Below are 15285 nucleotides of genomic sequence, written 5' to 3'. Positions count from 1 at the left end.
CAGACCATATTAAAACTATAATTCTATCCCAGAACGTATTACAACTTCTTCAGGGTAATGTTTAATCGTCTATTGCATGCAAGAGTCAACAAGAGTCAACGGCCAAACAGAGATGAGTGATCCTGATGAGAGGGATTATCATATTTGTGCCTACAGTAATGTACAAATGACGCCAATTATGTTTAATTTGGGCGTCCCGCTCACCAACTGTGTTAAAGAACTGAAGGGTCGCTGTTAGTTTAACAGCTGAAAGAAGAATTATTTGCCTATTCACTTCATCTAGTGTGTGTGAAGAGCTCTGGCGAGAAGTGGCTGCGTAATACATAGTGAGAATAAATGAAACATCTAGAAAAATAACACTTGAATTACACGCGTGGCTGCCTTTGTTCCCTTGGTGTTTCATTTCAGAGGGACCAATCTGTGACAACACAGACATGAGAAACTGCTTTGTTATGTTGACTGTCTATAGTATATTTAATCCAAGATTTGTTATTTTTACGACCTCTAAAACCTCCACAGCAAAACACTGAAAAATAGAGACCCATATACAGCTCATATCAATCCATAACTCACTTATCACTCACAAGTCTTTTAAAGGAATAGTTTTGGGAATTATCATGTCTATACGCTGAATATGAAGCTACCTGTTTCAAGCTAACTTAAGGTGCAACATCCGGGTCTGAAAAGTGAAGCCAATGCTGAAGTGCATTAAACCTGCATTCTATCTAATATCCAGCAGGGGGCAACTCTTCTGGTTGCAAAAAGAAGAAATAAAGATGGCGATGGCCAAAAACCAAGATGGCGTCGAGCAAAAACCAAAATGGTGACGGCCAAAAACCAAGATAGTGTCGTCCAAAAACCAAGATGGCAACGGCCAAGAACCAAGATGGTGACGACCAAAAACCAAGATGGTGACGGGCAGAAACCAATTTGGCGTTGGCCAAAAACCAAGATGGTGACGACCAAAAACCAAGATGATGATGACCAAAAACCAAGATGGAGACGGCCAAAAACCAAGATGGTGACAGCCAGAAACCAAGATGGTGACGGCCAAAAACCAAGATGGAGACGGCCAGAAACCAAAATGGCGACGACCAAAAGCCAACATAGTGATAGCCAAAAACCAAGATGGAAACGGGCAAAAAAAAAACATTGCCGACAGCTAAAGTGACGAACTCGAGGCTTCAAAACGACGGTCCACAAACCGACGGGTGACATCACAGAGACTAGGTCAACTTCTTCTATACAGTCTGTGGTCAGTTTCATATTTAGCGCACAGACGTGAGAGTGGTATACATTTTCTCATCTAACTCTCGGCAAGAAAGCCAACAAATGTATTTCCTAAAATATCCCAAAACTATTCCCTTAAAGAAAAGGTATTTTATCACTGAGAGTATTGGCTCAGTGCTGGATTGCCTTTTGTCGTACCCAGCAGTCAGCCGCTGGGTACGACAATGAGAGATTTATACCTGCACACACACAAATCTTTGACTTCACATCCTCTAACGTAGAAGCCAATAAAGCACATTATTTTTTCCGCTGTAAGCTTTATTCAACTGGCTGTCTTCCCTGGGAACCGATTTATTTATTATACCGTAGTATAGGGCGACTAATAGTGCTGCGAGCGGGAGGAATGAGTCACGCCTGCTGGCTGAGGGTCCGTATGAAGAGATAAAATTATTTTTCATGTGGCTGTTACAACAAATGTCTGTTTTATAAATGTAACTCTGAATGAGAACAGCCATAATCAGTCCAAGCCAGGCTCTTCAGTGTGTTTTTATTATAAATCATTATTCCCTGATTATTGTAGCAGATCGTATCTACCCCTCCAGAGGAAGGCACTATGAATGGTCTGAACGTCCTTGGATTTTCATCAACTGGATTTCACTGATGGCTGGATAATAACGTGCCGGTACATTCTCTACGACGCAAGTCTTCCTCCTGACCGAGGAGTTGGGGTAGCAGTGCAAAGCACATCTCCTTCTTTGTCTTCACATTGTCATCAGTCCATCCTGTCCTCCCTCTGTGTGTTGAAGGGAATCAGTAACGTGTCCTGCTATCACACCTGAAGACGTCTCACTGTCTTTTAATCTCCAGGTAGCACAGGAAGGAATTTATTTGTCCTCCTGTGACCAGGCAGTGTGCTAAAGGTAGAGATATCCTACCCAGTAAACTATGTTGAACAGCAGGAAGGAGGTGGGGAAGAAGACGCGCGAGTATGCGTCCAGGTCTAGTAAATCTATGTGGAGGCGTCCTTTTCTCCACGCACCTCCTTTACACTCCTCGAAGCAGCAGAAGAAGCTCTGGCAGTCTTTCCCGTCCAGACACTCGTAGACGCACGCCTCCTCAAAGTCCTGCCAGTACATGGAGTTGTTTAACGTGATGACGGTGTGGGGAGGTCTCACATCCAGGACGGAATAGTTCTGAGAAGAAGAAGAAGAAGAAGAGGAAGAAGAAGAAGAAGAAGAAGGAGAAGAAGAAGAAGAGACACACAGGAACAGGAAGTAAAATTGACTTCTGAGTTTATGTCGTACTCACACCTTAAATGAGTTGTTTTTTTCCCGGCTCAGACTAGCTGTTTTTTATGGAGGACAGAACATGCCATAATAAAAAATAAATGAATAAATAAATAAATTACTCAATCAATAAATAAATAGATCAATATGTCATTAAATGCAGCAAAAATAATAATAACAAATTGACATTTCTGTTTTAATCTGCTTCTTTATTTATTTGTCTTTGTATTAACTCCTTTATTTATTTAGTCTTCTGTTCAATTTTACCTTTTATTTATTTATCTATTTATTCTTATTCATTTTAAAAAGTATTCATTTATTTTTTGCATGTATTTTTATTTATTTTTAAATGTATGTATTTATTTATGTGTTTATTTGTATTCATTTTTAAATGTATTTATTTATTTTTGCATTTATTGTTATTTATTTTCTATTTATTTTTAAATAAAAAATAAAATAAAATAAATAAATAAATAAAAATAAATGCAAAAAAATAAATGAATAAACGAATGTCAAATTTAATCAAAATAAATACATAAATGAAGGAAAGGGAAAATTAAACAAACGAGTAAATAAATAAGTGAATTAATACAAAGATAAATGAATACAATTTAAACAGAAATATCAATTTATGTCACATTTTATCAATCAATTAGTGGCTACATGTTTTTTTAATATTATTTTTGCTACATTTAATAACTTATTTATTTATCAAATCATTCATTTATTTTTTATTGTGGCAGGTTCCGTCCTCCATAGTTTTAGAATATTTAATATATCAGATTTTATTTATTTTATTTTTATATTTGATAGGGACGATGCAATTTAACATTCAGTTCTAATACATGGCATGAAACTGATGTGCTACACAGAGTACTGAGAGTTTATAGCTATTGTCCCCGTCTCTCTATAAAAACAGATTGAAGGACAACTCACCGATCTTTTGGGCTGCATGTAGACGGGTCTTCGAGCGCTGTACGAATAGTAGTTCAACGTGGCGTACTCCATCAGAGCAGCAAAGACGAACAGGAAGCAGACCGTGACGAACAGGTCCATGGCGGTGACATAAGACACTCTGGGTAGCGACGTCCTGGCCACGCTGCTGAGGGTGGTCATAGTCAGCACGGTGGTTATACCTGAGGGACACCAGAGAGGACAAACTCACCTGAGGCACTGCTCACAGGTAACAATACATAGATCCACAAGGTTTGATTGTGACATAGAACTGTTTCTATTTCCTCCACCTGATGTTTATTTTACTGAAGAAGCCCGAGGGAGGGAATGACAAACACAAACTCTGTGGACAAAGAACATATGATGTTAAACCATCTTTGACAGATCTTTGCAGTGTTTGTCTCGAGATCCTTCATGATAACTTTAAACTTCATATTGTCTTGGAGAAGTCAGAAGAAAGCAGATTACATTAAACTCTGCTGACTACAGTGAATTACATTTTTTTACATTCTCTGACTTTTTTGGGACATTTTTGGGACGTTTTTCAGACATTTTCCGATTTTTTTTTTTTTAACATTTTTTCAGACTTTTTTCCGAACTTTTTTTTTAATTCTCTGACTTTTTTGGACATTTTTGTTTTTTTAATATTTTTCAGACCTTTTTTTTTTTTTTTTACATTTCTGACTTATTTATTTATTTATTAACATTTTTTACACTTTCTTTTTTTTACATTCTCTGACTTTTTTTTGGACATTTTTTTCCAGAACATTTTTTTTTTTTTTTTACATTTTCTGACTTTTTCCAAACTTTTTTTTTTTAATTCTCTGACTTTTTTAGACATTTTTTTTTTTTTTACATTTTTCAGACCTTTTATTCTAACTTTTTTTTTTTAATTCTCTGACTTTTTTAGACATTTTTTTTTTTTTTACATTTTTCAGACCTTCTATTCTAACTTTTTTTTTTTAATTCTCTGACTTTTTTAGACATTTTTTTTTTTTTTACATTTTTCAGACCTTCTATTCTAACTTTTTTTTTACATTCTCTGACTTTTGTTTGGGACATTTTTTTAACAATTTTTTCTGACTTTTTTCATAACTTTTTTTTTGACCAATCGGATTTGACTATGTACATTCTTAGTAAGGGAAAGTAAAGCTGTGGCCATAAAACCAAAACAATGAGCTGAAAGATGCTAAAACGCTCTGCAGAGCTGAGAGAATATGTGGTGATAATTCTCTGTGGGTTCATCATTACCAACTTCTTTCACATTACACATAGTCACATGATCCATTGTTAATATAAACATATTGATTAGATGCTAAAGCACCCAGCGGCTGCCTCTCTGATAGTAAAGTAACCTTATCTTGATCTCAACGGGGTCATTCAGCTTCTACGTTAGCATGCTAACAGGTCGTCCTGACTGACAGCAGATGTTGTTGATGTGACGTGATAACAACCTCTCTTCCTCCAGCGTCTCTGTATCACTTCATTCCTTCCTCTCTCCTCCTCCTCCTCCCTGAGCATTATAGAGACGCCTATAAGGAAAAACACACATCTGTGACTGTTTCACCGCGGTTCCCATGGTAACAAGCTGGCCCCATCTATTTCAGGCGGACACCTCACGCTTTTCCTTGAGCCTCGGCTCGCCACAGTGATTACACTCACCTGCCGTCTGCTGAAGCCGAGGCTCTCAACGACAGAACGAAGGGAGGCGTTTATATTTACTGCCTGAGGTTAATGTGGAGAGGAAACTGTCACGTTCAAACGTCAACGTATGTGACCGCTTCTCCTAAAGAATCCAGAGTGTGATGAGTTGCTACTGAGCTCAGTTAGCCCTCTGACTGACTGTGTGTTGTTAAACCTGAGCTGCCCCGGGCTGACTCACCCTGAAGGCCTCAATCTTTCATCAGGTTTTTTTCAGAATTATTTTTCGAACATTTTTCTGACATTTTTTTCAGACGCCTTTTAGACTTTTTTTTTTTTTTTTTTTACATTTTTCAGACTTTTTTTAGAAATTTTTCCGACTTTTTTCTGTCCTTTTTTTGGAAATTTTTCTGACTTTTTTTGGACATTTGTTCGGACAAAAACCCTCACACATTCCCATTCTGTATCTGGAGGTCAGAGGTCAAGGGACCCCTTGAAAATGGACGTTTCCTTGCCAAAATTTTGTGTATCTTCTTAGCGTTATTATTTAACCTCCTTCACGACAAGCTAGTATAACATGGTTGGTGCCGATGGATTCCTTATGTTTAAGATTGTTTGCGTTATTATCGCGTTAACTTTGACAGCGCTAATAATCTCTAACAACATCTGCGCAGACAGCTCGGTAGTTTGGACTTTTACTGTTCAGAGAGGTACACTCACACACACACTGTGATGTCAGTCTGAAAGTTTGGCGTAAACTAGCATTATTTTAATTCTTTAATTGAAGGTCTCGGCGAACACAACCTCACTCAAACATGTGCAAAATAAAGATAAAATGTAAACACAGCAAAAGAAAAAAAAATGTGTGAGATGAATTACCTTCAGTGTTCCACAGGACCGCACAACAACAAACACAGAGCATGCACTAAAGAGGAGAAGCAAAAGAAAACAGAAGAAGCAGATGGAGAGACTGAAGTTAAAGTGACAAACAAACATCCACGCAGCAGCAGCAGCAGCAGCAGCAGCAGCAGCAGAACAGATCAACAGTAAAGATGATTAAAAGGACCTTGACATGACATCTGCATCAGTGCTTCTACTTATCTCTACCAGCTGAAGCGTAGCAGACATAAACCTGCAGAGACCGGTCTGGACCGGCTCAGTGAACGGCACAGAGACCACGGTACCTAAAGCCGTTCTGGCCGGCGTGGCGTCTTTCTTGATCCAGAAGGACACCCAGGAGAGGACCACGGTGAGGATGCAGGGGATGTAGGTCTGGATGGTGAAGTAGCCCATTCGTCTGCTCAGGTCAAAGTACACCGTCATCAACACGTAGTCACCTGAGTGAGAGAACAACACGCCGCCAGTCACTGGGACAGAAACTATTCTGATGAGGATTTTAAAAAATCAGCTAAATCACTTAAAGGGACTGTTTGTAACTTTTTAAGCGTATAAATGTACCGGGTCGGGCACATGCGCGCTCGCGTGTGGCCGGAGCCTCTCCTCCTCTGCCTGCCTTCACTCAGACAGCGCGCGTTCTCGCTGTCTCGCGCCACCTCTAGACGTGCATGCTGCTCACTCCACACTGCAGAAGAGTTAGTTTAGCTCTGAGAATATCTAGTGAATGTACAGTGTACGTTTGTGCAGAAATAACTTCTGCAGCTCCTCCAGACCAACAGAGGTTTCCCGTGTCTTGTGAAGTGACGGAGCTCCGCAGAGAGAAACGTTATCAGCGGCACCCGGTCGGAGACGGTAACGTTTCTCTTCCTGCTCAGCCTCCGGTGTCTCCCTCTCTGGAGGGAGACACCGGAGGCTGAGCAGGAAAAGCCAGCATTGATTCATGGAGAGACCTTGGTCTGGTCAGCTAACATTACTGCCAAGCAGCTGAAATATAGAGTGATATTGTGCTTTTAGCTGACGTGTGTCTCCTCACTGTTTTGAGCGATGCTCGATCATGTCTATTTAGAGCGAGCAAGCGCGAGCCCGACGCTGACTTTAGTTGACTTCACGGCCACAGGTGTCGCTGTTAACAAGCATTTCTGAAAGTTACAAATAGTCCCTTTAAACTAATTTGGGTCACAGCTTATGGAGGACAGAACCTGCCAACATAAAAAATAAATGAATAAATAAACAAATGACTCAATGAATAAATAAATAAATAAATAAATATGTCATCAAATACAGCAAAAATAAATATGAATATATTTATTCATGGAGTCATTACTCGACTACTACCACATAGTAGTCAACTTAAATGATATCAGAGATCTGAAATATGATATTTTATATTTATTGATGTGGAGGAGGATATTTATTAGTAGCTCTCTTAAATATAGACTTTAATAATAAGGTCCTCAGCCGTGGTACAGTCTGCAAAGAAGTTGTTATTCAAAGTAAATTCAAGCAGTTTAAAAACAGGTTCAGTGGATGTGAACGGCAGATGGAGGAGAGGAGAGAGAGACGGGCTTTCTGGGACTTGTACTTTCTATTTTTTGCAACCTCAGTATAAACAAGGAGATGATATTACATAAGTAATCTTATTTCTTGCCATATGTAATGCTACAGATTGTGTGATATTCATGTAACAACAACAGTTTCTTCTGCTCAGACCGGTTTTGTCGTGACTCTCCCGATGTGTGCGTCACATCCGGGTCCTACCTGCTGTCGTCTGTATGATGTCCGTGGTGTTTCTCAGACCCATGAAATCAAACTGGTAGAGTCGCCAGGACTTCTGGTCGGCCGCCTCCACCGAGTTCTTCCTCCACTTGTAAATCATCTCATCCCGCGGGTATCCATCTGCAATTACACAGAGCACATGTGTGTGAGCGTGACCCTCGGCGCCGCGTGGCCCATCCTAATGATGGATACATCCTGAGCAGACGGACCTGAGGCCACCACAGAGCAACATTCGTCTTGTGCTGGAGGCCGGCTAATGAAAAGACGGTCTGCGGTGAGAGATGGAGGCAGAAAGAAAAGTAGATTAAATGAAAGCTTTGGTCCAATAATGTAGTGAATCCATCTTAATGCATGGGCCTGACCTTCACGAGATGTGCACGGAGCCTGGGAGCGCTCGTACCATCCATCATGTGAGGTTAATGATGGGTTAATGATTGTGTTTCTGAGCCCGGATCTTCAACAGACGTAGAATCATTTGAAGTAGAAACGATAACTAAATGATGATCTGAGCTGATGGCGGTTTGATGTGATCGGCTCTCAATTAACAGAAACATTAACGGGGAGGTAAGACGTCGCCTAAACTCTACTGATTGTTTTCAAACATGCCTGATGAATGAATCTCATTAACATTTGCCACGGTTTCCTCTCGTTTCCTCTTAATGACGCCGTTAAACATTCACAAATCGCTGCTCAGATTCAACATGTTCAGAGAATAAATGTTGGAAACGGTGAACTTTATGTATATTCTGTCTGACGTAAACATTACTAACAGGCTCAAGGCACAATTCATAAGACATAATACACTTTAGCCGAACAGGAAGTCAAGCTCCCTCCAACAATGCCAATTAAATATGTATAAAAAAACAACATCAACCATACAGCACGCCAGTTTCAACATACTACTACGATCCTCAGAGCATCGTCAGATTTACTGGACGTCCTTTACACGTCAGAATAAATTACACAAAGTGAAACTCTCTTGTTGAGGTGTCATGAAGCCAAAGCTCTGAATATTATCAGATGAGTTTAATGGAAACGTATAATATAGTAGTACCTGTATACTGTTTTATTCATAACGTGGAGCCAGTCTGCTACCGGTGATTATGGAGATGAATAATTCACTGCACTTAAATGCACTCATGCTTCAGTTTACTGTATTAGTTCTGTAGACACACCGCTGTACGAGCTGTTTGAGCTGTATGAGCTGTTTGAGCTGTAGGAGCTGTACGAGGTCTACGAGCTGTTTGAGCTGTACGAGCTGTATGAGCTGTACGAGCTGTAGGAGCTGTAGGAGCTGTATGAGCTGTACGAGCTGTTTGAGCTGTATGAGCTGTACGAGCTTTACGAGCTGTACGAGCTGTATCAGCTGTATGAGCTGTTTGAGCTGTACGAGCTGTAGGAGCTGTAGGAGCTGTATGAGCTGTACGAGCTGTTTGAGCTGTTTGAGCTGTACGAGCTGTACGAACTGTAGGAGTTGTATGAGCTGTACGAGCTGTTTGAGCTGTTTGAGCTGTACGAGCTGTATGATCTGTATGAGCTGTACGAGCTGTACGAGCTGTACGATCTGTATGAGCTGTACGAGCTTTACGAGCTGTACGAGCTGTACGAGCTGTATGAGCTGTTTGAGCCGTATGAGCGTCTGCTGAGTCAGATTGATCAGATGTTGCCATAGCTACCTACAAAGCAGTGTGAATGTGAGGGGTTAATACAACGTGTTGCTTCCCAGTGATGGCCTGTTAGTTAATATATTTTGGTGGTATGACACGTGAGCAGTAATCATGATATAGTACATATTATGTGTGTCCTTAATGACGAATCAGCAAGGCAGTACAGTCTATTTGTAATTCCAAATAACCTAGATCACTGGACCTCCGTGTCCAAGGGTACATTTTCAACAAGACACTGAAAGGTTAAACAACCATTTTACGACCCTTTGTGGTCGTTTTGAGTCTCTGCGTAGTTGTTTAGCGTCTCTTTGTGGTCACTTGCGTCTCTCTAGTCATGTTTTGCCTCTTTGTGGTAGCTTGCCTCTCTTTGTGGTCGTCTTGCGTCTCTTTGTGGACCGTTTGAGTCTCTTTGTGGTTATTTTGCGTCTCTGTGGTTTCCTTGCATCTCTTTTTAGTAATTTGATAGACTAACCCGTTCAATAATCCATCTGTGTGGTACTAATAAGTAAACTACGTATCACCTTCTGACTCTGGTAGTGGGGACCAAGCGAGGCCAATCAAATTTTGGGTGGGGGGGTGGGTTGGGGGGGTTCTTTTCCCTGCTGGTGTATTTTCTTACGTAACTCGTAAGCCGTCACACCCGTCTCTGAGGAGCTGTGGTGTGATGCAGGAATGTCTTTGAACTGTCCTTCTGTCCCTTGGTCATGATTGTCCTCCACCACGACTTTTACACCAAAATCAATGGGTTCTAAACAAACACTTCTAAAAGCACATCTACTCGTAAGAGGCCACTTCAGCAGCTGAACCCAGGAGTGTGATGGACACTAACATCAGAGATAAAACCAACACAATCACCTGAGACACATCAGATCAAACGTGCTATTCTGTTGTTTAGTTGTAGTTCTTCATATACTGGGTTCTTGTGGCCCGTTAGAGAACACTACATCGAGGGCAGGTGTACTCACAGCTGGAGAAGATGAGCGGACACGAGTGTTCGTCCATCGGGAAGTTGTGAAGCTGCAGCTGACATTCAGCGTTGATCGTCAGTCTGAAATAGAAAAACAACAGAATCAGTTTGTGATATATATCTCTCCATATCAGTACGTCTTTTCTGTTTAGGCCAGGGATCAGCAACCTTTACTATCAAAAGACACATTTTATGCAAAAAAAATCTGTCTGGAGCCGCAAAACATTTGATCATTGTGATGAAGGTAACTCAGTTTATAGTCTAAGTATATAGTATATAAGTCTAATGCAGTGAGGGCCAAAGAGACAATGTACTACGGAGTATTAGGACCACACTGAGGGAAAACACATCTGAGATTACAAAATAAAGTCAGAATATTACGAGAATAAAGACATAACTTTACGAGAATAAAGTCATATTAAGACAAAAAAAGTCGTAATACGAGAAAAAAATTCATAACTTTAAGAGAAAAAAAAAGAAAATAACACGTAAAATTACTACTTTATAATATTATGACTTTATTCTCAGATTTATTATTTTTTCCTCAATGTGGCCCTAATACTCTGTCGTATCGTCGTACCATAGACCTACAACAATGATAAATAGACATGAAAATGTAAACAAAAAACAGTTATTCATTTCCATTTTTATAAATCCACAGGGAGCCGCTGGAGAGGAGCTGAAGAGCTGACCCCTGGTCTAGAATATCAAAGTATCATCACATCTATAAAAGTAATTTCTTGTATATTATTTTAAAGAATGGGACAGGAATGTGAACATGAATGTATTTAGTGAAACGACCTCTCGGCCTCGAGTGAGGCTGCAGTTATTAACTAGAAGTCATCAACCTCAGTGCAGAGATTCAAGGACCGTAATCACTTAGTGAGAGACGGAGAGACGTCTCTACAGTCAATCAGCAGCTACAGTAGTTCATGATGTCCTGCAGGTTGAGGAAGAATCTGCCCTTTTAAAGCTTCTCTTTCTCTACAAATTGCTTCTTGAATTCCCCTCGAGGCCGTTTGTAGTCAACACAAAGTAAAAAAACACTTTAACCTGAAAAAATAAAAACATTTTATCACTAAAAGTTTAGTTTTTCAGAACAAGACAGAAAATATCAAAGTCAACATTTTGACCTTTTACCCATCAGACTCTTCAAAACACACCATCAGGTTTTAGCTCGGTGTGGCGTAGAGAATGAAACGATTAGTCCTTTAACCATCCATCCTCTGAATGCTCTAGGTCTCTAGTCTGATCCATCCATCCTCTGAATGCTCTAGGTCTCTAGTTTGATCCATCCATCCTCTGAATGCTCTAGGTCTCTAGTTTGATCCATCCATCCTCTGAATGCTCTAGGTCTCTAGTTTGATCCATCCATCCTCTGAATGCTCTAGGTCTCTAGTTTGATCCATCCATCCTCTGAATGCTCTAGGTCTCTAGTCTGATCCATCCATCCTCTGAATGCTCTAGGTCTCTAGTCTGATCCATCCATCCTCTGAATGCTCTAGGTCTCTAGTTTGATCCATCCATCCTCTGAATGCTCTAGGTCTCTAGTCTGATCCATCCATCCTCTGAATGCTCTAGGTCTCTAGTCTGATCCATCCATCCTCTGAATGCTCTAGGTCTCTAGTCTGATCCATCCATCCTCTGAATGCTCTAGGTCTCTAGTTTGATCCATCCATCCTCTGAATGCTCTAGGTCTCTAGTTTGATCCATCCATCCTCTGAAAGCTCTAGGTCTCTAGTCTGATCCATCCATCCTCTGAATGCTCTAGGTCTCTAGTTTGATCCATCCATCCTCTGAATGCTCTAGGTCTCTAGTTTGATCCATCCATCCTCTGAAAGCTCTAGGTCTCTAGTTTGATCCATCCATCCTCTGAATGCTCTAGGTCTCTAGTTTGATCCATCCATCCTCTGAAAGCTCTAGGTCTCTAGTCTGATCCATCCATCCTCTGAATGCTCTAGGTCTCTAGTTTGATCCATCCATCCTCTGAATGCTCTAGGTCTCTAGTCTGATCCATCCATCCTCTGAATGCTCTAGGTCTCTAGTTTGATTCATCCATCCTCTGAATGCTCTAGGTCTCTAGTTTGATCCATCCATCCTCTGAATGCTCTAGGTCTCTAGTTTGTGGCTGTAAAGTTTCATGAGGCTGTGATTATCCTAGAGGTCACCACAGGTCATTTTACACAGTGAGGTCAATGAAATGTCTCCTATGGGGACTAACATCATCACACATGAATCCAGTTGGGCTCATTGGATCCATCAGAGGATTATTGATTATAAATTGATTATATATCCAACTATACTATAAGTAGCTGACAGTCTACCGTACTGATCAGGAAAGTGATGTTAGTTGCAGCCCTACTATACTGTATATTCATGCATCATATATCTTGTTAACACATTCTCGCTGTAAGCTCGTATTAAATGACGCAGGATATCTCTGTGAGCAATAATCTTTATTGAACAATTAAAGGTGGACTTCTCTGACTCTTATCAGCCTCCTTTGGCAGCCAGGTAATGACAGTTTAGACGGACCTTTAACAGCCTTCAGTGGGCTGTATCTCACAGAACTCATAACGGACACCGTGATGAGTAACCAGCTGTGAACAAATTTCCTCTTATTTTATGATTTCTTCTTTGTTAGTACTCTTTGATTTCTGGGATTCATCAAGGTTTTCTTATTTTTGCTCTTAGAAGAGAACACTTTACGAGTGGTCGAGAGCAGTCTTACCAAGATAAGAAAATAATATCTTGTTTTCATCATCCACAAATGTATTGTCCAACAAGTTTTAAATTTGAGGAATATATAAAAATGCATGAATATCATATAATCAAATTTAGATGATCATATGTTTTAGTAGTTATAATGATTGTATTATTAAATTCTTAGGCTAAAGAAATACTATTGGTCCATTGATCCCAATTTTCTTCTAACACCAGTATTTACGCTCTGGAAAATCACGTTTACTTTGTATACGTTTATTTAACAGAACCGCGATTTCACTACTGCTGAAGTTCTTCTTCTTACGCCGAATTCAAACCAGAGCAGCGGTGAGGTGCGACCGGCGGCGAGCTGCGATGCAATGTCTATGAAAAGCTGTGGCGGCGCTCCTGAGCTCAGCAAGCTGCAGCTGCTTGATTCTGCGGCGAAATGCGACCAGAGAGGACCCGCAGCCAATCAGTAAACAGATCTTGAGACTCCTGTGACATGTTGACCTGTGTTACAAAGAACACTTTTAATGTATTTTTTAACACTTTTAATAGTAAAAAAATGTTAAATGTTACTCTGGTTCACTCTCCCTGTGTATGATGTCATCGAAATGCTCCAGCAGCGGCAATCTCAGAAAGACGACAACAAAACGAAGCCTGGCTGATGGCGAGGAAGAGCCAGACGGGTGTTTCAGGTCTAGTGTGTGGAAACATTTTGGCTTTCTCAAAAAGGGGAGATGTCCTCGATAAATCGCTCGCTGTTTGAGGAATAGGCAAAGGTCAGATAAAATACAACGGCAACATGACCAGCCTGCACTTTATTTTTTGTTAAATATTATTGCTCTACCGTTTCTATTGAAAATGAGGACAGAAGCAGCAGGTTAAAACACTGTTCATTTAACTTGAATAGAAGTTTGTTTATTATATTTCTAGTTAAATATTGCACTGTCTTGTATCTTGAGAACTGAAGCAGCAGGTCCTGAAGTTGCACTTTTTTATTATTTTCTAATAAAAGCTGTATGTATTTGCCATTAATCGTTTTTTACTTGTTTATATCAATAATTCATTTATCCCTGATTCCCTTACAAGAAAAGCTTTGAGGAATCCTGACCTGCTCTGTCCAGTATCACATATTTATTTCACAGAAACACTGACTGAACTTTTAGCAAAAAAATGTTCATACTGTATCGATTTCAAATCATTGAATTGTAACGTATCGTAACGTATGGTATGGTATGGTATGGTATTGTATCGTATCGTAGAGTATCGTATCGTATGGTATGGTTTCGTAGCGTGGCGTATCGTGGCGTATCGTGTCGCATCGTATCGTATCGGATCGTAGTGTAGCGTATCGTAGCGTATCGTAGCGTATCGTAGCGTAGCATATTGTAGCATATCGTAGCGTATCGTTGCGTATTGTATCGTAGCGTAGCATATCGTAGCGTATCGTAGCGTATTGTAGCTTATCGTAGCTTATAGTTGCGTATTGTATCGTAGCGTAGCATATCGTAGCGTATCGTAGCGTATCGTAGCGTAGCGTAGCGTATAGTTGCGTATTGTATCGTAGCGTATCGTAGCGTAGCATATCGTAGCGTAGCGTATCATAGCGTATCGTAGCGTATCGTAGCGTATTGTATCGTATCGTATCGTAACCATGGAAAGTGATGCATATTATATTGTTGTAAAAACGTATTGTTACACCTCTATTCAGCACACCTGGGTAAGAACATTTGGTGCGTCTGGAGTTGACTTGTCTTATTTCTTCTCTTAATTAAGACAAAATATAAGATGATTTGAAGAGAATGTTTTATTGTATATCTTGATGTTCCTGACTGCTCTGCAGGACTTAAACAATGATGAAGTATCAACAGACCTGATAGAAAACAGACCAGTCTGTGTGTGATGCAGCTAAAGGTCCAGCCGTCCCTTCAGACCAGACAAACCTGAGGATGTAATTATGCTGCCGGCATGTTGTTGACCTTCAATTATGAAGCAGTTAAAGAACGCAAGTTACATTTCTTATCTCAATGGGAACAGAGGCTACAGGAAGCATTAAGAGTTCCCTGACCTCAGTTGATTAAATAAAACCGGCTGGTTTCACACATCAGTCCGATGCTTCAATAAATCCAGAATCTGTGTTTCAGAACGAACCAGCTGA

The 15285-nt window shown here is 40.2% G+C and overlaps 1 protein-coding gene across 2 annotated transcripts in view; it reads right to left on the bottom strand.

The window, feature by feature from the left end:
* Positions 1 to 1097: 1097 nt before the first annotated feature.
* The window catches only part of LOC119488983 (gamma-aminobutyric acid receptor subunit gamma-3), a 55004-nt gene continuing 40816 nt past the window's right edge, over positions 1098 to 15285 (bottom strand). The window contains exons 5-9 of one of the 2 annotated variants that reach the window (XM_037771073.1): positions 10417 to 10499; positions 7767 to 7904; positions 6296 to 6448; positions 3453 to 3652; positions 1098 to 2423 (exon numbers count right to left, since the gene is read on the bottom strand). In XM_037771073.1, the coding sequence (XP_037627001.1) occupies positions 2145 to 2423; positions 3453 to 3652; positions 6296 to 6448; positions 7767 to 7904; positions 10417 to 10499 (853 nt within the window). In that variant the 3' untranslated portion in view covers positions 1098 to 2144. Of the gene's footprint in view, positions 2424 to 3452; positions 3653 to 5990; positions 6037 to 6295; positions 6449 to 7766; positions 7905 to 10416; positions 10500 to 15285 lie in introns of those variants that run through there. The other variant, XM_037771075.1, reaches the window with a different exon arrangement.

This window comes from Sebastes umbrosus, chromosome 5, assembly GCF_015220745.1.
Source record: "Sebastes umbrosus isolate fSebUmb1 chromosome 5, fSebUmb1.pri, whole genome shotgun sequence".
Classification (NCBI taxonomy): Eukaryota; Metazoa; Chordata; class Actinopteri; order Perciformes; family Sebastidae; genus Sebastes; species Sebastes umbrosus.
This window is presented reverse-complemented; position numbering and strand designations above follow the sequence as displayed.